At 43.8% G+C, this 24,186-nt stretch overlaps 1 protein-coding gene across 1 annotated transcript; it reads right to left on the reverse strand.

The window, feature by feature from the left end:
* Positions 1 to 839: 839 nt before the first annotated feature.
* On the reverse strand, positions 840 to 23,979 carry LOC130366748 (extracellular calcium-sensing receptor-like). The gene is made up of 6 exons (XM_056569077.1): positions 23,896 to 23,979; positions 23,212 to 23,503; positions 13,249 to 14,079; positions 12,375 to 12,602; positions 1,872 to 1,995; positions 840 to 1,750 (listed from the first exon to the last, which is right to left on the reverse strand). Exons 1-6 carry the CDS (start codon positions 23,898 to 23,900, stop codon positions 840 to 842), a joined length of 2,391 nt encoding a protein of 796 aa, XP_056425052.1. The 5' UTR covers positions 23,901 to 23,979.
* Between the last annotated feature and the right edge of the window lie 207 nt (positions 23,980 to 24,186).

Consider the following 24,186-nt stretch of genomic DNA (forward strand, 5'->3'; position numbering starts at 1 on the left):
TGGGCTATTGGGACTATTGTAATATTTATGTTTTGATTTAGCAGGTGCCCCGGGAGTGGTCTCCCCATTTTTTGGGGGGTCCCCCCTGTTGTGTAGTGGCCTTTGTGTCTTTTAGATGGTTTTAAGTGTCCTTTTCTGCTTTATCATCTCTGTGTAAATTGTAATAAAGTATACTTTCTAATGGTACATGAATAGTGGGTGTGCGCTTTTTGGTATATTGTCTTTTTTTGTGGAGTTATGTTAATTTACTGATATACACAGTGGCACCCCAAGTATGATTATTGCTGCTGAGCCCGCTTGATTGCCTAGGGTCCAATCAAAATTAAAGATGGCCCTGAAGATGGTGTTCGAAGATCACCTTATCTGCCTTCTGATGCAGTCTTCTTCTATGATTAGCCTTCTGGCAGACCTTAGAAGAAGATCGTAGATAGTACTTGATGTGATTGTAATTAAGAATGTGAAAAAAATACCACAGACTTATTCACATGGAACAAAACAATGAATGTCTACAAGAGAAAAACACCATAGATAAGGTATGCTTCATTTTGTAAAAACTCCCACAGATTCACCACAAGGGAGAACAAATGCCAAAAAGTGAAAAGGGTTATAAGAGCATTTTATATTTGCCTTTTGACTACCAGTTGACATTGTTTTTACACTACAATAATGCAATATGTGAAGTCACATGATAGTGACAGGGTATGGATTGTTCCTAAATTTAAAGTGAACCTAGAACTTCTGACACTTATATAAAACGCCAGATTTGACCTTACAGGATTCAACAAAAAATGTAAACCAAACACTGAAAACAGACATAGCAAAGAGAACATTTTTAATTGTCAATTAACATTTTTTTGTTTTGCCATCAGTTTTTCCCTTGAGTTCATGTCGGGTCTAAATACAATAATATAACATTTTAAAATGAACATGCAAATAACCAAACCCCAGGTTGACGATTGGATAGCAAAGATCTCCATGGCCACCATATATTTTCCTCGTGAACTTAGAGATGCTGGAATGTAGGACAACCAGACGCTCAGGAAGGCCAGCATGCTGAAAGTGATGAACTTGGCCTCATTGAAGCTGTCGGGAAGTCTCCTGGCCAAGAAAGCTACAATGAAGCTAATGAAGGCCAAGAGACCGAGGTAGCCAAGCATAGACCAAAAAGCCAATGGTGACCCTTCATTACACTGAATGACTAGTACTCCAGAATTACTTTCTGAATTGACTTCCGAGAAGGGAGGAGAGAATGTCAGCCACATAATGCAAATAAATATCTGAATAAGGATACAGGACATGACTATGAGATATGATACATGTGGTCTAGTCCATCCCCTTAGTTGACTCCCAGGCCTTGTGGCATTAAAAGCAATGACTACCATAATTGTTTTGGCCAAGATGCAAGAGACACAAAGTGAAAATACAACACCAAATGTCACTTGTCTTAAAAGACATATCTCATACTGGGGATAACCAATAAAGACTAAAGAGCAAAGAAAACAGAGAGATAGTGACAACAGGAGAAGACAACTCAAGGAGTAGTTATTGGCCCGAACAATGGGAGTTGTTCTGTAGTGGATAAAAAGTCCAAAGATCACCACAGGAACCAATGATGAGGAGAGGCCAGTAGTTGTTAAGGTGATGCCCAATGGATCTTCATGTGAAAGGAATTCTTGAGTCTTTGGAACACAATGATCTTGGGTTTGATTTGGCCACATATCCCATGGACACTCTGTACATTGTAGTGAATCTTAAAAAGAGTGTTAAAACATATTGTGAAATCGATAGACTTGAACTTGTGTTCCAGAAAGGACTTAATAATGGAATTAGAAAGTAATACATTTTATGGGCTAAATATTTTTGTCTTCTACCTGTTTGGCTAGATATCTCTCCGTAAGCACATGCAATGCATTGAAAACAGCAGGAAGGTTGGCCTTTTCTGGATGCTTTCCTGAAGCCTGGTGGACAACTAGGGCTGCAGACTGAAACAGGTACCTGGGAACAATTTTGAGGAAAAATGTATTTAAATGGGCAGGTAATGTCTTAAAGAAAGAAAATCATATGCCAATCTAACCTTCCACTGAGACAGCCATGGCAGCCTGTGTAGGTGGATCACCAATTTAATCACAAAAGCCCAGAGCAGGGAAGGAGTAAAAAGAATTAACACCAAAACCCCAGTCACCAAAGTGACAGGGTATAAAAACCCTATTAACTTAACCCCTCCCCCCCCATAGAAATTATATTGTGTTAAAACGTCACTTTTATTTATTATCCATTAAAAGGTTTAAATCGCATTAAAATTACCAGCACAGTCCCAAAGGTCAAACTATCATCCTCCTACAGGAGTAGTATTTATGTATTAACGCCTGCAGTACGTATTAAGTGGGACCATATGCTGTTTTAAAACCACAGAAATATGTCTCCCCCTATGTTTCTATATAGTGAAATGTGGTTGTGAAAAATTATATGTTGGTAAAACAACACAGGACTTTAAAAGGAGAATCTCGAAACATCTGAGCACTATTCGTACCAACAGTGACCCACCACTCACAAGACATATGAAGACAGTACATAGTACAAGTATGTTTGACATAAAATTTGGGAGAGTGTGTCAAAAAAGCCTGGCCAACGCAAAGGCAATCTGGACAAACTTCTATTACAGGAAGTGTCCAGATGGATATACAGATTTGGCACAAGAAGTCCATATGGTGTGAATGAGGGATTCTCTTTTGGGTCTTTCATATAAAATGATAGAGTTTTTCTTCGGTAATGTTTTTGATTCCATTTTTCTTTCCTTTTTATACTTAAAATAATTTTTGATTATGAATCAATGATGGCAAAATAAAGGTCCATCCTTTCACGAGCATTAACAAGATGATTGATATGTAATATAACACAAATGAAATTGTGAATCTGTATTAGTGGTAAATATATACTTGAGTGTACCCTTTTTGGTTCTTATATCAGGATACAAAGTGTTTTGGAGTACACATTATTTTATGTATTCATGTAATAATTATTATTTGGATCCTAAACTATCTAGGGACATATGAAAACCAGACTATAAAGTCATGTTCAGTTACTTCCTACAATGTAGTGTATATAACATCAATATCCACTATTACTCTATATACGGTATTTAATAACTCTGTTGCTTACCTGAAGCATTCATTGATTGCCTTAGATAACCTTTGATTTATCTTCCAGTTATCTCCGAGAATGTATTGTATATAACACCAATACCTACCATTACTTCATATATGGCTTGTTATTACTCTGGTACTTACCTGTAGTTTTAATTGGCTGTCCTAGAAAATCTTTGATTTAATGTAAGGATATACACCAATAGAAATAACAAGGCAAAATGTTCAACATTTTTATCTTTATTATTAAAATTAGAGATGAGCGAATCGAAGCCGACGAACCCGAATTCCTTACAAATTTCATGAAGTATTCGATTTGCAACGAATGCGAATATCGCCGCGATTTGATTGCGCAAATCACTTCATTAAACTTCATTTTACAGCGTTCCTGGCTATTGGAGACCTAAAATAGCGGATCCACGTGTGAGTACATGGGGCAGGGGATTATGGGAGGGCGGGAAACAGCGGTGGGAATGAAGGTAAGCGGGATGACCCTGAATCACATGTGAGATGCAGCCAATCAGCATTCATTGACCCCTGTGATGTCACAGCCCTATATAATCGGCAGCCATCTTGCCTCTCTTATTTTCATCTATGCACTCAGAGATAGAGAGAACGGGACTGCGTGTGTGTGACTAGCTTATACCACAGCGTTACACTGCAACTGCTAGTCACATCAGTATTGGGGAAAGACAGGAGTGCCTACACATGCCTACAACAAAGCAGTCTACTATTCTGTATCTTTTTACCTGTTAATCTGTCAAGGGGCTCCACACTGTCAAAGTCCAAACAATAGTATTCACCGGCTGGTGTTTTACAAAAATACAGAGTTTATTCTGCGTATAGTTGCGCATATTACTGCCCTTATCAGTGCATACCGCATACATACATCCAAGTATTGTACCATTTTGTATCTGTTAATCTGTCAAGGTGCTCCATACTGTCAAAGTTCAAACAATAGTATTCACCGGCTGGTGTTTTTAAAAAATACAGAGTTTTTTCTGCATATAGTTGACCTGTTAATCTGTCAAGGGTCTACATACTGTGAAAGGACAGCCGTAAGTAATCACCTGCTGCTGTTCTAGACAAATACTGTTTAAAGAGTAGTGTAGCGTACTGTAATACCCTCATATACGCACTAAGTATGTCAGGCAGAGAAGTGCCAGGACGTGCACAGAGAAGTGGCAGAGGCCTAAATACTTCAGACAGAGTTGGCAGCAGGCTATGGGCGAGTGGCAGCAGGAGTCGCAGCGAGAGGCCTCAGCTCCCGTTATCAGCCAGCAGTCGTGTATCGACAAGCAACCCATCTGCCGTCGTCGATTGGTTAACACGCTCATCTACATCATCACAAGTGACAGCTGACATCCCCAGTCAACAGTCGGTGGGTTCCTCAGACACAACCCTCAGTTGGCATGGCCCGGGAGCAGTCCGTGTCCTCCCATAGCCTTTGTCCTATGCTGTTCCCTCTCCTAGAGAAGTACCTTATACTGTGGGTTCAGCTCCACTATATACTGAGGACAATCTAATAGAGGACAGTCAGCAGCTACTGCCCAGCCAAGAAGGGGAGGAGACATGCGTCGCTTGCTCCGCTAGACGGCCAAGTAGTGATGAGGAGAGTGACGTGGGAGTCGGTGTTGCAAGGGTTCAGGGTCCTGATGCAGACACTCTTGGGGAACCTGAGGAGGACATCAGTGACGTGCACACACCTGTTGATGATGATGAAGCCGATCGCAATTGGGAGCCGGGTGCAGAAGGGGCTTCATCATCAACAGGAGAAGAGAGTTGCAAGTTGCCCTTGAGGCAGTAAGGCGATAGAACGGTTGGCAGTCAGCGTGGTGGCAGGAGTGAAAATTCAGGAGCCAAACGTGCCCGGAGGAGACCACCTGCTTCGCGGCAGCCTACCTTTCCGGGAGGAAATGGAACAGGGGTTCCTGGAGATGGCGCCAGTAGCAGTCAATTAGTGCGAACTGTATGTGGGAAAATCAGCTACTCAGCGGTGTGGAAGTTTTTCATCAGGCATCCGGAGGAGGTTCACGTAGCCACATGCAAGATCTGTCGGCAGAAGGTGAAGCGTGGCCAGGGCCCCAATGTCGGCACCACGGCCCTGCGTCAACACATGCTTCGCCACCATAAAGTGGCCTCGGAGAAACTTGGCTCCGATGTAGTGGTCCAGCCAGCTGCATCACCCAGTGACCATCCGATCCCTCCTTCATCCAGCCAAGGCTCCACCACCTCAGCCGAAGGGAGTTGTGTGTCAAACCCTCCTTCTGTTGCTCCTGCTTCTCCCGCTTTTAGTCAGCCATTCCGCCAACAAACCATCGGCGAAGCCATGTCCAAGAGACAACAATATGCGCCCACTCATCCAACGGCACAGAAGTTGAATGTGCTCCTGTCCAAGTTGCTAGTGTTGCAGTCCCTCCCTTTTCAAGTCGTAGACTCTGCACCTTTCAGAGAATTGATGGCTTGTGCCGAGCCGAGGTGGAGAGTTCAAAGCCGTCATTTCTTTGTGAAGAAGGCAGTACCAGCCCTGCATAAGTTTGTACAAGAAAAGGTGGGCCAGTCCTTGATCCTGTCAGTGTGTTCAAAAGTGCATGGCAGCGCCGACGTGTGGAGCTGTAACTACGGGCAGGGACAATACTTGTATTTTACGGCCCACTGGGTAAATGTGGTTCCTGCACAGCCACAACAGCAACTTGGACAGGTCCCAACGCTTCCTCCTCCACGCTCTCACTCTCAGGCAGTTGGTCCTGCTAAAGTGTGCGACGCCGCCTCCTCATCCTCCACCGTGTCCTCGGCTTCCACTGCACGTCCAAAATTCGGTGGCCCTTCATCGTACCATGTGTGTAGGGCACAGTAGTGTCAAGCTGTTCTTCACATGGTTTGCCTTGGCGAACGGAGTCACACAGGGGATGAACTGCTAAAGTTCATTCGTAAAGAAATCCGAGTATGGCTTACTCCACGAAATCTGGAAATAGGGACCTTGGTGACCGACAACAGGAAGGACATCGTGTCCGCGCTGCGACAAGGAAGTGTGAAACATGCGCCCTACATGGCACACGTGTTGAATCTGGTTGTCAAGCACTTCCTCAAGTCTTCACCCCATTTGCAAAACATCCTGAAAATGGCAAGGAAACTGTGCATGCACTTCAGCCACTCGTACACCCCCAAGCACACCTTCCTTGAGCTGCAGCGTCAGGACGGTATCCCACAACATAGTCTCATTTGTGACGTTGCCACACGTTGGAATTCCACCTCTTTGGAATTTCCACCTCTTATGAAACCCTCTATGGTACTGTGATTGCCTGCTCCTGGCTTATCCTGTGTCTTTCAGGAACTACTTGCCTCGCTGATGCTTCTGGCCCTGGGCCTTTAATTTTTTGAAGTTTAGCAGTAGCTAAATACATGCTTAATGCAAATTTCAACATTGTTCTTTAAATGTAAGGGGTTATGAAACCCTCTTGGGTACTGCGAATGCCTGTTCCTAACTCATCTTGTGTCTTTCAGGAACTACTTGCCTCACTGACGCTTCTGGCCTTGGGCCTTTAATTTTTGAATGTTTAGCAGTAGCTAAATATATGCTTAATGCAAATGTCAACATTGATCTTTAAATGCAAGGGGTTATGAAATCCTCTTGGGTACTGCGGATGCCTGCTCCTGACTCATCCTGTGTCTTTCAGGAACTACTTGTCTCACGGGTGCTTCTGGCCTTGGGCCTTTAATTTTTGGATGTTTAGCAGGAGCTAAATACATGCTTAATGCAAATTTTCAACATTGATCTTTAAATGTAAGGGGTTATGAAACCCTCTTGGGTACTGCGAATCACTGCTCCTGACTCATTCTGTGTCTTTCAGGAACTACTTGCCTCCCTGATGCCTCAGGCCTTGGACCTTTAATTTTTGGATGCTTAGCAGTAGCTAAATACATGCTTAATGTAAATTTTAACATTGATCTTTAAATGTAAGGGGTTATGAAATCCTCTTGGTTACAGCGAATACTTGCTCCTGACTCATCCTGTGTCTTTCAGGAACTTCTTGCCTCACTGATGCTTCTGGCCTTGGGCCTTTAATTTTTTGAAGTTTAGCAGTAGCTAATACATGGTTAATGCAAATTTCAACAATGATCTTTAAATTCTCAGCGCTCTCCGGGGCCGATCTGAGGACCTCACTTAAACCATCCAATCAGTAGTAGAGACATGCCGTGTGTACAAAGGGCAGGGACTTAATGAACCCGAGTTTATGACCCGCACTTAGTTGGGATTCTTCATTCCTGGCAAATAATTGCTATCCCTGATCCCTATCACGAACGGGGTTCAGCGTGTTACTTCCCCTGTCGGAGAAGGACAGACACACGCTGGTCCGTTCAGTGTAGCGCGCATGAAGCCCCGGACTTCTCAGGGCATAACACACCTGTTATTGCTCGATCTCAGGATTGATCGTGCAATGTGAGGGGTTATGAGAGCCTCTTGGGTACTGCTGATGCCTACTCCTGACTGCTCCTGTGTCTTTCTCGAACTACTTGACTTCATGATGCTTCTGGGCTTGGGCCTTATACATACATACATGCTTAATTTAAATTTCATCATTTATGGTGCAATGTATAGGGTTATTAAACACTCTTGGGTAGTGTTTCTTTCAAATTTTCTGATAAGTTTTTACAGTAATTAACTTGAATTTTCCAGAATAATAACCATTACACCATTGAACGCTTGTTGTGTGTGATTTTTTAAGTAACATTTTCAAAAATAATATGGAGAGGGATGAACTCTGCTTCTTTATTTCAGAAAAAAATTATTTTAGAGAAGAATGTCTTTTGATGGTCCACCGTCCTGCATTATAGAGTCTTCTCGACTCTTGGGTATGCGCTTGTTCTTAAACAAAGGTACAAAACCAAAAAATGGCCGGTCAGGGCTATGGAGACGCTGGGCCTACATCTCACGGCCACATGAACTCTGTGGGTGCTTGTGAGATTAAGTCCTTTGTACCCACACGGCGGGGTCCGGTACACAAATTTTGATTTCAATTTCAAATAAAAAAATCAGACATTTCAATGGTCTCCTCATGCTGCAGCCTACTCCAGGCTGCGTCATTCAGGAAATATATAGGTAGCACCCGCTGTCCTAAATTTTCGTCAACATTTCGACAACATTTTTGTCTTTTTTATTAGGGACTGTGAAGCTTTGGTGCGTACTCATGCATCAGCCAACTCCAGCCTGTGTCATTCAGGCAATATATGGTTTACTGATGCCGCTGCTGGGCCTGGGTCTGGGAATTAAAATGTTCTCATAGGTAGCACCCGCTATCCAAAAGTCTTCTTCATAAATTTCTACAATTGTTGTGTATTTGGGGGGGATTGTGAAGCCCTGCTGTGTACTCATACATCAGCCAACTCCAGGCTGTGTCATTCAGGCAATATATAGGCAGCACCTGCTGTCCTAAATCTTCTTCAAAAATTTTAAAAATGGTTGTTTTTTCTTTGGGATTGTGAAGCCCTGGTGTGTATTCCATGCTGCTTCCTGCTACACTCTGTCAGCCCGTTGATCCTGTGACAGTGTGCTACTCCGCCTCCACATCCTCCACTGTGTCTTAATCCTCCACTGCCCGGACAAGACTCAGTGGCCCTTCAGCATACCATGTGTGCAGGGCACGGCAGTCTCACGCTGTTCTTCACATGGTTTGCCTTGGCGAAAAGTCTTGGAAACAATGGCCGGTCAGGGCAATGGAGACGTTGCGCCTACATCTCACGGCCACATGAGCCCTGTGGGGGCTTGTTATTTTTGGTCCTTCGTACCCACACGCTGGGGTCCGGGATGCTGAAAGTTTGTTTTTTATTTCAAATAAAAAAATGATGGCGCTGATCGGCCTGGATCTGGGAATTTCAAATTTTCTCATAGGTAGCACCCGCGATCCAAAATCTTTTTGAAAAATGTCTAAAATTGTTGTGTTTTTTGGGGGGGATTGTAAAGCCCTGCTGTGTACTCGTGCATCAGCCAACTCCAGGCTGTGTCATTCAGGCAATATATGGTTTACTGATGCCACTGTGGGGCCTGTGTCTGGGAATTTAAAATTTTCTCATAGGTAGCACCCTCTATCCAAAATCTTTTTCAAAAATTTCTAACATTTTTTTTTTTTGGGGGGGGGGGGGGGGGGGGCGGGGTATTGTGAAGCCCTGCTGTGTACTCGTGCATCAGCCAACTCCAGGCTGTGTCAGTAAGGCAATATATGGTTTACTGATGTTGCTATGGGGCTTGTTGGATTTGGTCCTTCGTACCCACACGATGGGGTCCGAGCCCCTCAAAGTTTGATTTAAATTTCAAATAAAAAAATCTGACATTTCAATGATCTCCTCATGCATCAGCCAACTCCAGGCTGTGTCATTCAGGCAATATATGGTATACTGATGCCGCTGTGGGGCAGGGGTCTGGGAATTTCAAATTTTCTCATAGGTAGCACCCGCAATCCAAAATCTTTTTGAAAAATTTCAAAAATTTTTGTGTTTTTTTGGGGGGGATTGTGAAGCCCTGCTGTGTACTCGTGCATCAGCCAACTACAGGCTGTGTCATTCAGGCAATATATGGTTTACTGATGCCGCTGCTGGGCCTGGGTCTGGGAATTAAAAATTTTCTCATAGGTAGCACCCGCTATCCAAAATGTTCTTCAAAAATTTCTAAAATTGATGTGTTTTTTCTTAGGGATTGTGAAGCCCTGCTGAGTAGCACCCACTATCCAAAATGTTAGGTTTACATTTCTTAATTCATCTTTTAATCTTAGGGATTGTGAAGGCCTACTTCCTACTCATGCTGCTGGCAACTCTGGGCTGTGCCATTCAGCCACTATATGGTCTCCTCATGCTGCCAACACCTCCACGCTGTGTCATTCAGGCACTCTATGGTCTCCTCATGCTGCCCACATGTCTACACTGTGTCATTCAGCCACTATATGGTGTCCTCATGCTGCCAACACCTCCATGCTGTGCCATTCAGCCACTATATGGTCTCCTCATGCTGCCAACACCTCCACGCTGTGTCATGCAGCCACTATATGGTCTCCTCATGCTGCCAACATGTCCACACTCTGTCATTCAGCCACAATATGGTGTCCTCATGCTGCCAACACCTCCACGCTGTGTCATTCAGTCATTATATGGTCTCCTGGCACTGATACCACCACCAGGCTCTGTCATTGTGCTGCTGTGCGGCAGTGATTCTAAAAGTGATGCTGGTAATCTGCATGTTATTCTGAATAACAGTATTATTTCACTACCCCAGCACACTCCATATGTGTTTTAGAACACAACAAAGTGTTCTATACCCCTATAGAGGCTGTATGTAGACTAGAAATAGCCTTTTTTAATATAGATTCGCTGAGAAAAATTTGAATCAAAACAAACTTTTTCGGAAAATTCGGCGAATCGGCCGAATTGCATTTTTGAAAAGTTCGCTCATCTCTAATTAAAATCTAACCTTGTAAACAATAAGAGACATTTGCTATGTATCCATCAACATCGGTCTTTTTTGTTCTAAGTGCCCTGACATGCGCACCGCAACTGATTTCAGTTTCATTTCTTCAAGTCGGCGCACACGCGCGGGTAATTTCGGTAGCTTTCGCGATGTGCGTACAGGACTTTAAATGCAGTGTAAGTACACGAGCATGCACAAGGTTTGCGAAACATCACTTGATCATAACAGGAAGTATGTGTTTATTCTGCATCCTATACAGGTCATCTCTGGACGCCGGAAGTTACGAGTTGATATGATGTCATATAAATAAGGTTAGTTACTATTGGCTACTTAGTTAGATATACAATTTATACAGAGCGTGATTGGCTAATCAATAATGGGAGGTTCCAGAAGATGTTATAAAAGGAGCCACCTTGGCTTGCACATGTTAGTATGTCTCATAGCCCCTGAGGACGTGGTTGGTGCCACGAAACATGTAGGGGAGACATATTTCTGTGGTTTTAAAACAGCATACGATCCCACTTAATATGTACTGCAGGCGTTAATACATAAATACTACTCCTGTAGGAGAGTGATATTATAATCTTTGGACTGTGCTGTTAATTTTAACACAATTTGGACCTTTTAATGGATAATAAATAAAAGTGACGTTTTAACACAATATAATTTCTATAGGAGGGGGAATATAAATTAATAGGGGTTTTATACACCGTCACTTTGGTGACTGGGGTTTTGGTGTTAATAAAAAAAAAAAAAAAGGTGGATCACCAATAACACTGATCAATGCTATGCCAGTGTATGGAATCAAAACATTGCATGTAAAAGTCCTCTATGGGGACCAAAAAAAATAGTGGAATTTTTTTTATGAATGTTAATAAGTACCTTCCCTAATAAAAGTTTAAAAAGTCCCATTAAAACAAAAATGATATAGATAAAAACTACAAATCACAGTGCACAAGCAGCACTCACACATCACCTTATACTGAAAAGAAAGAAAGTTATAGAGGTCAAAATAGGGAAATCTTAAGCATACAAATTTTCACAAAAAGTTCAACAAAAAATTTTAAATAGTAAAATAAAACAAAACCAATATAATTTGGGTATATAATTTCAGTGTAATAAAACGGACCCACAGATAACTTTTTTCATTTTAACTGTAAAAGTGCACTGTGTTGGAAAAAAAGAAAAAATTACCTACAATTTGTAAAGTTACTTAAAATAATTTTTTTATTCCATTTTCTTTCTTTTTACTTTTGCCCCACAGATAAGTTTTGTGATAACACAAAGGCCGTACTTTCATGTCCTGCATAAAACAAGTCTCATAAGGCCCTAAAGGTGATAAACTGAAAGAGTTATGGATTTTAAAAGGCAAGGAGTAAAAAACAAAATGCAAAAACTAAAAATTGGCCTGGTCATCAAAACAACCCTGTGTCACTAAGGGGTTAAATAAAGAGTTCCATTTACAAACCATTCTTGGTTTGTAAATGGAAAGATTTGCAATTGATTTTTGCTGATCGTGGCTGCAGGGATTATTATGGTATGTCAGATCCTTATTGTATATTGGGCTCCTGTATCATCTGGATGTGGGTTTTTGCATCGGCCATGTGAATATGAATGTTTCCATTCTTTGGGTTTTATAAGCAAAGGATTAAAAAATTGGATAGGTTAGAATGTTGTATGTCTTATTGTACTTTATTTCCTTATCATAAAAGTTTTTTTTATAATTTGATAATAGTAAATGGGAAAGCATAAAAGGGATATACATAGTATCTCACCTTGAGGTCTCCAGTCCCCCAATGTATGTGGTTGGTATTAATAGTGAAGATGTTCCCACTGGTTATAGTGGTATCATAACTGCCCACGTTTACTTGCTGGATTTGTCCTTCAGGGCTCAGCTGCCAGTTTACGATATCGTACACAGCAGGGGGATCTCCGTTCTTATCAAAAAAGAGTTCTCTACCATTGGACGTGTTCAGATGTAACTTCTTCAAATAGTGCAGCAACTGTGTGGAGATGATGAAGTACATTAGAGAGGTTGTTCCGGATGAAATCATGCTTTCTCTGGACATTAACTCCATACTTATTCACAGGCTGTATTGGGAATTACAGCTCAGCTGCCATAACCACCTTGAAACTATGATAGCCCCCTCACCCCTTCAGGACCAGTTTTTAAGTACATGCGTAATCATATAATTTTTTAGTCATTATTTGGGACACATCCGGCTATATTTTTCTTTTTTTTTTCTATTAGTATTTAGTGAAAAAAACTAAATTATTAAAGTTTTGCATATTTTCATTGTTTTAATGGCATACATTTTGAGAACTCCTAATCAAATCTGTTTTGTGATTAAACATTTTGCTGGTCTTTTGTGACCGCCTTTGTTGCTATACTTAGACTTTATGCAACTAATCCTAAAGATATGTTCATTTTTTTTTGAAACTTACATAAATACTTACTCTAATATTTTTTCAATGGTATATATCTAAAAAACCTTAAAAAAAAAAAAAACACGTGAATATGGATGAATTCTTGACCAGTATATCAAGATAATAGGAATGAGGAGTAACCTTTGTATAGATGAACAGCATTATACACCAAACATGGTGGTGAGAACATTGTCAAAGTTGTTTCATTTAGCTTACACTAACCTGCCAAGGCTTCAAGTTCTCAATATCAGCACATGATCCATTGAGGAATGGTCCATCTTCCTTCTTGCATTTACCCAAATTGTCCAGAGCCTTTGCAGCTGCATGAGCTGCTAGATAGAAATTGTATGTTACCCTCAGATTGGAGACATCATTGAAATTGTTCAGAATGCTCTTAAGACTTTCTTGGCAAGTACACTCTTTTATCGATGAGTTTGAGATGACTTTGGGACACATCTGGTCTCTGAATTTGCAGCCAAAAACTTGTTCCCATAATAGTTTTGTCCACTGGTTTCCCACGACCATTGATGGATTTATCCTGTTAAGGAAATCTCCAAACCCTGGCATGCTTCCACTATAGAGGGCAAAACCAATTGTTCCAAGAAGAAGTCCTGAATATTTACTTACTGACAAGAAAGATGACGTAGACCAAGCTTCACTGGCAATAAATACTTTTCCTGTGACGTTCTGCCTCAGCATCTCATCTAGTACAAAGCTTAAGTCTATATCAGGAGAGAAGATGACCACCGCTGTGGCTGTTGAGTCTTTAACCACCCGAGCAATGTGTGGGGTGTTTCGATCTTGCCGACTGGAGATTATGGTCTCTGTGAAAGCCACACAGGCTCCAGCTTTTATTATATCCCTCCTGAACATTTGGATACCTTGCTGTCCATATTCATTATCAATGGCCACTAGACCAATCCAGGTCCATCCAAAGTGCAACACCAGCTGTGCAAGACCTTGAGACTGGAAGGCATCACTGGGGACTGTTCTAAAGAATGATGGGAACTGGATACGGTCACTGAGAAGAGAACTTGTGGCAAAGTTACTGATCTATTGGAAAAATGTAAGAATATTATTGAGCGAGAACCATGTTTTAGAAACACTATTTCTCATTTAAATATGTATGACATAAACCCTCATTACTAAAAAATATAATGCACCAAAAATTGTTGGAATCGAATTAACTTTGTATGTGTGAACATAATATGTGACATATCATAGAGAACACAAAAGTCTTTAGTACCTCTTGGGTTGTCTCTAAGCTGGATGAGATACGGTTGGGCAAGGAAGCTGTCACGATGCCGGCTGGCAGGTAGTGGATCCTCTGTGCCAGAGAGGGATTGGCGTGGACCGTGCTAGAGGATCGGTTCTAAGTCACTACTGGTTTTCACCAGAGCCCGCCGCAAAGCGGGATGGTCTTGCTGCGGCGGTAGTGACCAGGTCGTATCCCCTAGCAACGGCTCAACCTCTCTGGCTGCTGAAGATAGGCGCGGTACAAGGGAGTAGACAGAAGCAAGGTCGGACGTAGCAGAAGGTCGGGGCAGGCAGCAAGGATCGTAGTCAGGGGCAACGGCAGAAGGTCTGGAATCACAGGCAAGGAACACACAAGGAACGCTTTCACTGGCACTAGGGCAACAAGATCCGGCGAGGGAGTGAAGGGGAAGTGAGGTGATATAGGGAAGTGCACAGGTGTAAACACTAATTGGAACCACTGCACCAATCAGCGGTGCAGTGGCCCTTTAAATCGCAAAGACCCGGCGCGCGCGCGCCCTAGGGAGCGGGGCCGCGCGCGCCGGGACAGAACTGACGGGGAGCGAGTAAGGTACGGGAGCCGGGGTGCGCATCGCGAGCGGGCGCTACCCGCATCGCGAATCGCATCCCGGCCGGAGGTGGTAACGCAGCGCCCCGGGTCCGTGGAACCGACCGGGGCGCTGCAGTGAGGGAAGTGTAGCGAGCGCTCCGGGGAGGAGCGGGGACCCGGAGCGCTCGGCGTAACAGTACCCCCCCCCTTGGGTCTCCCCCTCTTCTTGGGGCCTGAGAACCTGAGGATCAGACTTTTGTCCAGGATATTGTCCTCAGGTTCCCAGGACCTCTCTTCTGGACCACAACCCTCCCAATCCACTAAAAAAAAAGTTCTTCCCCTGACCTTTTTAGAGGCCAAAATCTCTTTGACAGAGAAGATGTCCGAGGAGCCGGAAACAGGAGTGGGAGGAACAGATTTAGGAGAAAAACGGTTGAGGATGAGAGGTTTAAGAAGAGAGACGTGAAAGGCATTAGGGATACGAAGAGAAGGAGGAAGAAGAAGTTTGTAAGAGACAGGATTAATTTGACACAAAACTTTAAAAGGACCAAGATAGCGTGGTCCCAACTTATAGCTCGGGACACGGAAACGGACATATTTAGCGGAGAGCCATACCTTGTCTCCAGGGGAAAAAATGGGAGGAGCTCTTCTTTTCTTATCTGCGAATCTCTTCATGCGAGAAGAAGCCTGTAAGAGAGAATTTTGGGTCTCTTTCCATATGGTGGAAAGATCACGAGAAATTTCATCCACAGCGGGCAGACCAGAGGGCAAGGGGGTAGGGAGGGGGGGAAGAGGGTGACGGCCGTACACCACGAAAAACGGAGATTTGGAGGAAGATTCAGAGATTCTGAAATTATACGAGAATTCGGCCCAAGGTAGAAGATCTGCCCAGTCATCCTGGCGGGAGGAAACAAAATGTCGTAAATAGTCACCCAAGATCTGGTTAATTCTCTCTACTTGTCCATTGGATTGAGGATGGTATGCAGAAGAAAAATTTAATTTAATCTTGAGTTGTTTACAGAGAGCCCTCCAGAATTTAGACACAAATTGGACGCCTCTATCCGAGACGATCTGTGTAGGCAACCCGTGAAGACGAAAAATGTGTACAAAAAATTGTTTAGCCAACTGAGGCGCTGAAGGAAGGCCAGGAAGAGGGATGAAATGTGCCATTTTGGAGAATCGATCAACGACCACCCAAATAACAGTGTTGCCATGGGATGGGGGTAAGTCAGTAATAAAATCCATACCAATCAGAGACCAAGGTTGTTCGGGGACAGGTAGAGGATGAAGAAAACCAGCGGGCTTCTGGCGAGGAGTCTTATCCCGGGCACAGATAGTGCAGGCTCGCACAAAGTCCACCACATCAGTCTCTAGAGTCGGCCACCAATAGAAGCGAGAGATGAGTTGCACAGATTTCTTGATGCCCGCATGACCTGCGAGATGGGAGGAGTGACCCCATTTGAGGATCCCAAGGCGTTGGCGTGGAGAAACAAAGGTCTTTCCTGGAGGAGTTTGCCTGATGGAGGCTGGAGAAGTGGAAATCAGGCAGTCAGGAGGAATGATGTGTTGAGGAGAGAGTTCAATTTCAGAGGCATCTGAGGAACGAGAGAGAGCATCGGCCCTAATGTTTTTATCAGCAGGCCGAAAGTGAATTTCAAAATTAAATCGGGCAAAGAACAGAGACCACCTGGCCTGACGAGGATTCAGCCGTTGGGCAGACTGGAGGTAGGAGAGGTTCTTGTGATCGGTGTAAATAATAGCTGGAAATCTTGATCCCTCCAGCAGATGCCTCCATTCCTCAAGTGCTAATTTAATGGCTAGAAGCTCTCGATCCCCGATGGAGTAGTTCCTCTCCGCCGGAGAGAAGGTCCTGGAAAAAAAACCACAAGTAACAGCATGCCCGGAAGAGTTTTTTTGTAGAAGGACAGCTCCAGCTCCCACTGAGGAGGCATCAACCTCCAATAGGAAGGGTTTAGATGGGTCAGGTCTGGAGAGCACGGGAGCCGAAGAAAAGGCAGACTTGAGTCGTTTAAAGGCGTCTTCCGCTTGAGGAGGCCAGGACTTGGGATCGGCATTTTTTTTTGTTAAAGCCACAATAGGAGCCACAATGGTAGAAAAATGTGGAATAAATTGCCTGTAATAATTGGCGAACCCCAAAAAACGTTGGATGGCACGGAGTCCGGAGGGGCGTGGCCAATCTAAGACGGCAGAGAGTTTATCTGGGTCCATTTGTAGTCCCTGGCCAGAGACCAAGTATCCTAGAAAAGGAAGAGATTGGCATTCAAACAGACATTTCTCTATTTTGGCATAGAGTTGATTATCACGAAGTCTCTGAAGAACCATACGGACATGCTGGCGGTGTTCTTCTAGATTGGCAGAAAAAATCAGGATATCGTCCAGATATACAACAACACAGGAGTATAGTAGATCACGAAAAATTTCATTAACAAAGTCTTGGAAGACGGCAGGGGCGTTGCATAGACCAAAGGGCATGACCAGATACTCAAAGTGTCCATCTCTGGTGTTAAATGCCGTTTTCCATTCATCCCCCTCTCTGATGCGGATGAGATTATAAGCACCTCTTAAGTCCAGTTTGGTAAAAATATGGGCACCTTGGAGACGATCAAAGAGTTCAGAGATGAGGGGTAGGGGGTAGCGGTTCTTAACCGTGATTTTATTAAGACCGCGGTAGTCAATGCAAGGACGTAGAGAGCCATCTTTTTTGGACACAAAGAAAAATCCGGCTCCGGCAGGAGAGGAGGATTTACGGATAAAGCCCTTTTTTAAATTTTCTTGGACGTATTCAGACATGGCAAGAGTCTCTGGGACGGACAGAGGATAGATTCTGCCCCGGGGTGGAGTAGTGCCCGGGAGGAGGTCAATGGGACAATCATAAGGCCTGTGAGGAGGTAGAGTCTCAGCTTGTTTTTTGCAAAAAACGTCCGCAAAGTCCATATAGGCCTTAGGGAGACCGGTTACATGAGGAAGCACAGGGACACGGCAAGGTTTACTGGGAACCGGTTTTAAGCAGTCCTTGGAACAAGAGGGCCCCCAACTCTTGATCTCCCCAGTGGACCAATCCAGGATTGGGGAATGGAGTTGAAGCCAGGGAAGTCCAAGAAGGATTTCAGAAGTGCAATTGGGGAGGACCAACAGTTCAATCCTCTCGTGATGAGATCCGATGCACATTAGAAGGGGCTCCGTGCGGAAACGTATAGTACAGTCCAATCTTTCATTGTTTACACAATTGATGTAGAGGGGTCTGGCGAGACTGGTCACCGGGATGTTGAACTTGTTGACGAGAGAGGCTAAGATGAAATTTCCTGCAGATCCAGAGTCCAAGAAGGCCACAGCAGAGAAGGAGAAGGCAGAGGCAGACATCCGCACAGGCACAGTAAGACGTGGAGAAGCAGAGTAGACATCAAGGACTGTCTCACCTTTGTGCGGAGTCAGCGGACGTCTTTCCAGGCGGGGAGGACGGATAGGACAATCCTTCAGGAAGTGTTCGGTACTAGCACAGTACAGGCAGAGATTCTCCATGCGGCGTCGTGTCCTCTCTTGGGGTGTCAGGCGAGACCGGTCGACCTGCATAGCCTCCACGGCGGGAGGCACAGGAACAGATTGCAGGGGACCAGGGGAGAGAGGAGCCGGGGAGAAGAAACGCCTCGTGCGAACAGAGTCCATATCCTGGCGGAGCTCCTGACGCCGTTCGGAAAAACGCATGTCAATGCGAGTGGCAAGATGGATGAGTTCATGTAGGTTAGCAGGGATTTCTCGTGCGGCCAGAACATCTTTAATGTTGCTGGATAGGCCTTTTTTAAAGGTCGCGCAGAGTGCCTCATTATTCCAGGATAATTCTGAAGCAAGGGTACGGAACTGTACGGCATACTCGCCAACGGAAGAATTACCCTGGACCAGGTTCAACAGGGCAGTCTCAGCAGAAGAGGCTCGGGCAGGTTCCTCAAAGACACTTCGAATTTCCGAGAAGAAGGAGTGTACAGAGGCAGTGACGGGGTCATTGCGGTCCCAGAGCGGTGTGGCCCAAGCCAGGGCTTTTCCAGACAGCAGGCTGACTACGAAAGCCACCTTAGACCTTTCAGTGGGGAACTGGTCCGACATCATCTCCAAGTGTAATGAACATTGGGAAAGAAAGCCACGGCAAAACTTAGAGTCCCCATCAAATTTATCCGGCAAGGATAGTCGTATTCCAGAAGCGGCCACTCGCTGCGGAGGAGGTACAGGAGCTGGCGGAGGAGATGATTGCTGGAGCTGTGGTAGTAACTGTTGTAGCATAACAGTCAGTTGAGACAGCTGTTGGCCTTGTTGCGCAATCTGTTGTGACTGCTGGGCGACCACCGTGGTGAGGTCAGCGACAACTGGCAGAGGAACTTCAGCGGGATCCATGGCCGGATCTACTGTCACGATGCCGGCTGGCAGGTAGTGGATCCTCTGTGCCAGAGAGGGATTGGCGTGGACCGTGCTAGAGGATCGGTTCTAAGTCACTACTGGTTTTCACCAGAGCCCGCCGCAAAGCGGGATGGTCTTGCTGCGGCGGTAGTGACCAGGTCGTATCCCCTAGCAACGGCTCAACCTCTCTGGCTGCTGAAGATAGGCGCGGTACAAGGGAGTAGACAGAAGCAAGGTCGGACGTAGCAGAAGGTCGGGGCAGGCAGCAAGGATCGTAGTCAGGGGCAACGGCAGAAGGTCTGGAATCACAGGCAAGGAACACACAAGGAACGCTTTCACTGGCACTAGGGCAACAAGATCCGGCGAGGGAGTGAAGGGGAAGTGAGGTGATATAGGGAAGTGCACAGGTGTAAACACTAATTGGAACCACTGCACCAATCAGCGGTGCAGTGGCCCTTTAAATCGCAAAGACCCGGCGCGCGCGCGCCCTAGGGAGCGGGGCCGCGCGCGCCGGGACAGAACTGACGGGGAGCGAGTAAGGTACGGGAGCCGGGGTGCGCATCGCGAGCGGGCGCTACCCGCATCGCGAATCGCATCCCGGCCGGAGGTGGTAACGCAGCGCCCCGGGTCCGTGGAACCGACCGGGGCGCTGCAGTGAGGGAAGTGTAGCGAGCGCTCCGGGGAGGAGCGGGGACCCGGAGCGCTCGGCGTAACAGAAGCATATGGGTCTGTATGACATCCTGTGGCACATTGGCCAACCACTCATAGGTTGCTAGAGCTGGCTCACCATGAATGCAGAGACATTTCCGGAAACCCTTGGTGTGTGTATGAGCATCCTGCTGAAAAAGGCCAGCTGGAGGCCATAAGAGGTGACACATGTGGCTGCAGGATGTCCTGGACATATTGCTGGGCTGTTAGTGTTTCTCATATTACTACTAGGGGTGACCGACTGATATATGCGATGGCTCCCCAGATCATCATACCAGCAGTTGGAGCAGTGTTTCACGTCCAGCAAAGAAATGATTGAAGTGCTCACCATCAGGCCTCCATGCTCCTTTCCATTGTTGGCTTGCGAAACAGAGAATGGATCTGTCAGTAGATTTGTCAGTAAAGATGATACAGTTCCAGTCCATAGTAGTCCATCCAGGTTTCATGTTCACAACACCACTACAAATAAAGGTGGTGTGGCTGCTGTCAGTGACAAAACTCCTAATGGATGCTGTGACACAAAATTTTATTTTTTAATGTGCCTGGAAATGGTTTGGGCAGAGACGGGCATGTGTAATGAAGGATCCATCTGTGTTTGGATGGTGGGGCAAGAAAACTGTGGTTTGTTGGTGAATCAAATGATCTTCTCTACTGGTGGTCTGTCAGGGCTGTCTGGAGCCTGTTCACCCTATGTGTGTGCCCTCACATAATCACTGTTCCTGAGAACTCCTGGCAACTTGGTCAGAACCACCTAGATGGTGGACAATTCATCCACATGCCAATCTTGCTTCTCTCAGTCCAATAATTTGCCTTCTCTCAAAGTCTGTCAGCTGCCTTTGAATGTGCAGGTGCACATCCCCAAATGTGAAGGTACACTCCCCAAAAGTAGCCTCTGGGATCATTTTTATAGGGCACAAGGGGGAAAACTTAGAAGCCTTTTTTCAGCAGGACCTAGTGTCTAATCAGATAACTGTAGTCCGGTTTTCCAGCCATTCAACATTTTCAACTAGTTGCACTTTTTCAGTGTATTTGATGAAATAGGTTTGAAGACTAGAGATGATTTTGCCCTGTATTTCCTAAACAATGAAGATTCATTCAAATGAGATATTTTTTTTTTTTCAGAACAGTACAACTGTTTGTGGGTTATTAGATTAGATGTGTCTACAATTGTGATTTAGATCCAGCCCCACTATTTTATTATTAATCAGTGTAGAAATTCCAAGGGGTTCACTTACCTTTTTTTGCAACGGTAGATCGACAACTGAGTGAAGGGAAACTGGGCATTCTATGAAATTAGAAGTAAGGCCAAAAAATTGTGTACATTCCTACATGTAAGATTTTATCAGTAGTGATGCTTGAAGGTTCTCCATGACTACCTGGAGTGGGTCCTTGCACTTGCACTTGTCAGAATACCATATTTAAAGATTTTAACATTTAAAGCAATGCTTCTATATGTTACTCACTAGGTCATGCAGATTCTTTACATGTATTTTTATGTGTCTAGCTTCTGTATTTAACTCATAAATCCATATGTCCTGCTGCTCACTCATTTTGACATCCAATGCTCAGGAAAGGGTGTGTCTGTATCCACCCTCACTCTCCATTCATTCTCTATCTCCCTATGTCTGTTTTGCTGGGTCTCTTCATCTTATCACTGCAGGCTTCTCTCTTAACCCCTCCTCTCTGTTTTCATGTTGCAGTATGATAGGACAGGAGTGAGCACAGAGTAGTGCTAGCCCCACCCTCACTTACTGGACTTTTTCCTAGCCTGTGCTTCAGCTGGAACAAAGATGAAGCTACAGCCAGACGTGAATATGTTCTGGATGGTATGAAGACCCCTTGTAATCCTTTTTGTTATGCATGATTTCTATTAAAAGGAGATAATATTTTTTTATGTGTATGAAGTATGTTAGAAAGGTTAACATTTTGCCATAATGTACAACATATGAAGTGTTTTTGAATCTAACAGTAATCATTTAAGTGTAAGTGTAAAATGTGAACCCACCCTTTATTGCAATCATTAACCTCTTGTTATGTTCCTACCAACTTACCTGTCTCTCCGTTGTCTGATCAGCGATCTATTGCTCCATGCCGTAGCAGGAGATCACTGGTTACACTGATCGATGCTGTACAATGCCATAGCATTGAACGGTGTATGCAATCAGGAGATTGCATGTTGTAACGCCCTATGGGGGCTAAAAAAAAAGTGTAAAAAAAATGTAATAAAAGTTAATTAACCCCTTCCCTATTAAAAGATTAAATCACCCCCCTATCCCCATTTTTTAAAATAAAATAATGTAATAAAGAATAAAAATAATCATATGTGGTACCGCCGCGTGTGTAGATGTCCGTACTATTAAAATATAATGTTTGCTAAACTGCACGGTCGATGGTGTACATGTAAAAAAATCGAAAGTTAAAAATTGTGCATTTTTGGTCACTTCATATACCATAAAAATATTAATAAAAAGCGATCAAAAAGTCCCATCAAAACAAAAATGGTAACAATAAAAACTACAGATAACGGCACAAAAAATGCGCCCTCAGACCGCCGTGTAAACGGGAAAATTAAATAGTTATAGGGGTCAGAAAATGCCAATTTTTTACATACTAATTTTGGCGCTTGTAGTTTTTAATTTTTTAAAGTATTAAAATAAAATAAAACCTATATAAATTGTATATCTTTGTAACCATATGGACCTACAGAATAAACATAAGGTGACATTTTTACAGAAAAGTGCACTGCATAGAAAGGGAGCCCCTCAAATTTACTAAATGGCGTTTCTGTTTTTGTTTCACCTCACAAATATTTTTTCTGGTTTTGCCGCAGGTTATATTATAAAATAACTGATGTCATTACAAAGTACAATTGGTGACGCAAAAATCAAGCCCTTATATGGGTCTGTAGGTGCAAAATTCAAAGATCTATGGTTTTTAGAAAGGAAGGAGGAAAAAAACCAAAAATGCTTTAAGGCGAAAATAGGCTGAGCCTCTAAGTGGTTAAAATTCAGACTCTAGGGAATTGTATTTATTTACTCAAAGAAAAGATACATTTGAACTGGATCCTGGCAAATAAAGAAATGGGTATGTGTATTCATACAAAGGCCTAAAATCTATAAAGACAACCCAGATTCAGAGAAAGCAGGCCAGGAGAACCCATAAGAACCCATTAAATCTCTAGGAAATTATCAAATACAAATGATCAAAATCTTTTTGATGTTCAGCCATGAAAAGGACTTTAGTGGCATGGAGGCCCCAACACTTACTTGAGGATACCTGTATAGCCCCAGTATATGAGCCATCGAAATTGTGTATGTAGATGTAGAATGTCCAATTACTGCAGCCAATTGGGTCTCCTGGTTACATCGATAGTTGGGAAGAGATTCTCCATATCCACTTAACAACTGCAGAGTTCCTGACACAGCTCTCTGGAGGACTTTACAACAGTCAAAAATCTTGAATCCCAGGGTGATATTTGGCAAAATATCTGGGGTTTTGTTAATTTCTTCCACAGCGAAATGCACGGCTTGAGCACGCTGGTAGGTATCTAACCTGAAGCTGAGGACAACAGAGACAAGTTATTGTTTCCTGGATATTTAGTATTTAAAGGGAATCAGTCACCAAATCTCTTTATGAAGTCATCCTTCTTAATGTCCCCTTTCCTTACATACCTTCATTATCTTGTTTGGTGGCTGAAAAATAGTTAACAAAAAACTTTGAAAATCGCTTTAGAGTGTCCTAGAGGCGGGTCCAGGGGATCCAAACCAGCATTGATCCGTCATGCCTCTATCACCACATCACAGCCAAATGATTGACATCCCACAATGTCTGACTATAAGAAGATCAATCTTGTGTGTGTGTGCACCAATACTTGTTGTTTCTGGCGCACGCACAGACTTTTACCTGAACCACTAGCAACCACCCAAACAGTAGATAAGAAGAAACCTTACGTCATACAGTTGGCTGGACCAGGCCTCTCCTTGTAATTGACCTTTGGGTAGATCTTGTCTATGTGAACAGGTATCACTGCCCCGATTATTATATTCCCATCCATAGAAATGCTTGTGAGCTCGCTGCCGGTCAGTCTGCAACTAGATTCATTACAATTGCAGAAGTGTAAGATAAATAGCAAGAACCGAAGCCTCATTGTCTCTAAGAATTGTGGCATGAAGAATCGGTCATAGATGGAGAAGAAATTGTATAAACCAAAACCCTGCAATGAAATAATAAGAATGAATCCA

The sequence above is a fragment of the Hyla sarda genome, chromosome 4, assembly GCF_029499605.1.
Source record: "Hyla sarda isolate aHylSar1 chromosome 4, aHylSar1.hap1, whole genome shotgun sequence".
Taxonomy (NCBI): Eukaryota; Metazoa; Chordata; class Amphibia; order Anura; family Hylidae; genus Hyla; species Hyla sarda.

Excerpts from the sequence above, each read along its gene's own strand:
- LOC130366748 (XM_056569077.1), bottom strand. Across the intron at positions 14,080-23,211 it reads GGCTATACAGGTATCCTCAA|ATCAGTAACTTTGCCACAAG; the intron begins GTAAGTGTTGGG and ends TTTTTCCAATAG. Across the intron at positions 12,603-13,248 it reads AGAACTTGAAGCCTTGGCAG|TTGCTGCACTATTTGAAGAA; the intron begins GTTAGTGTAAGC and ends ATCTCCACACAG.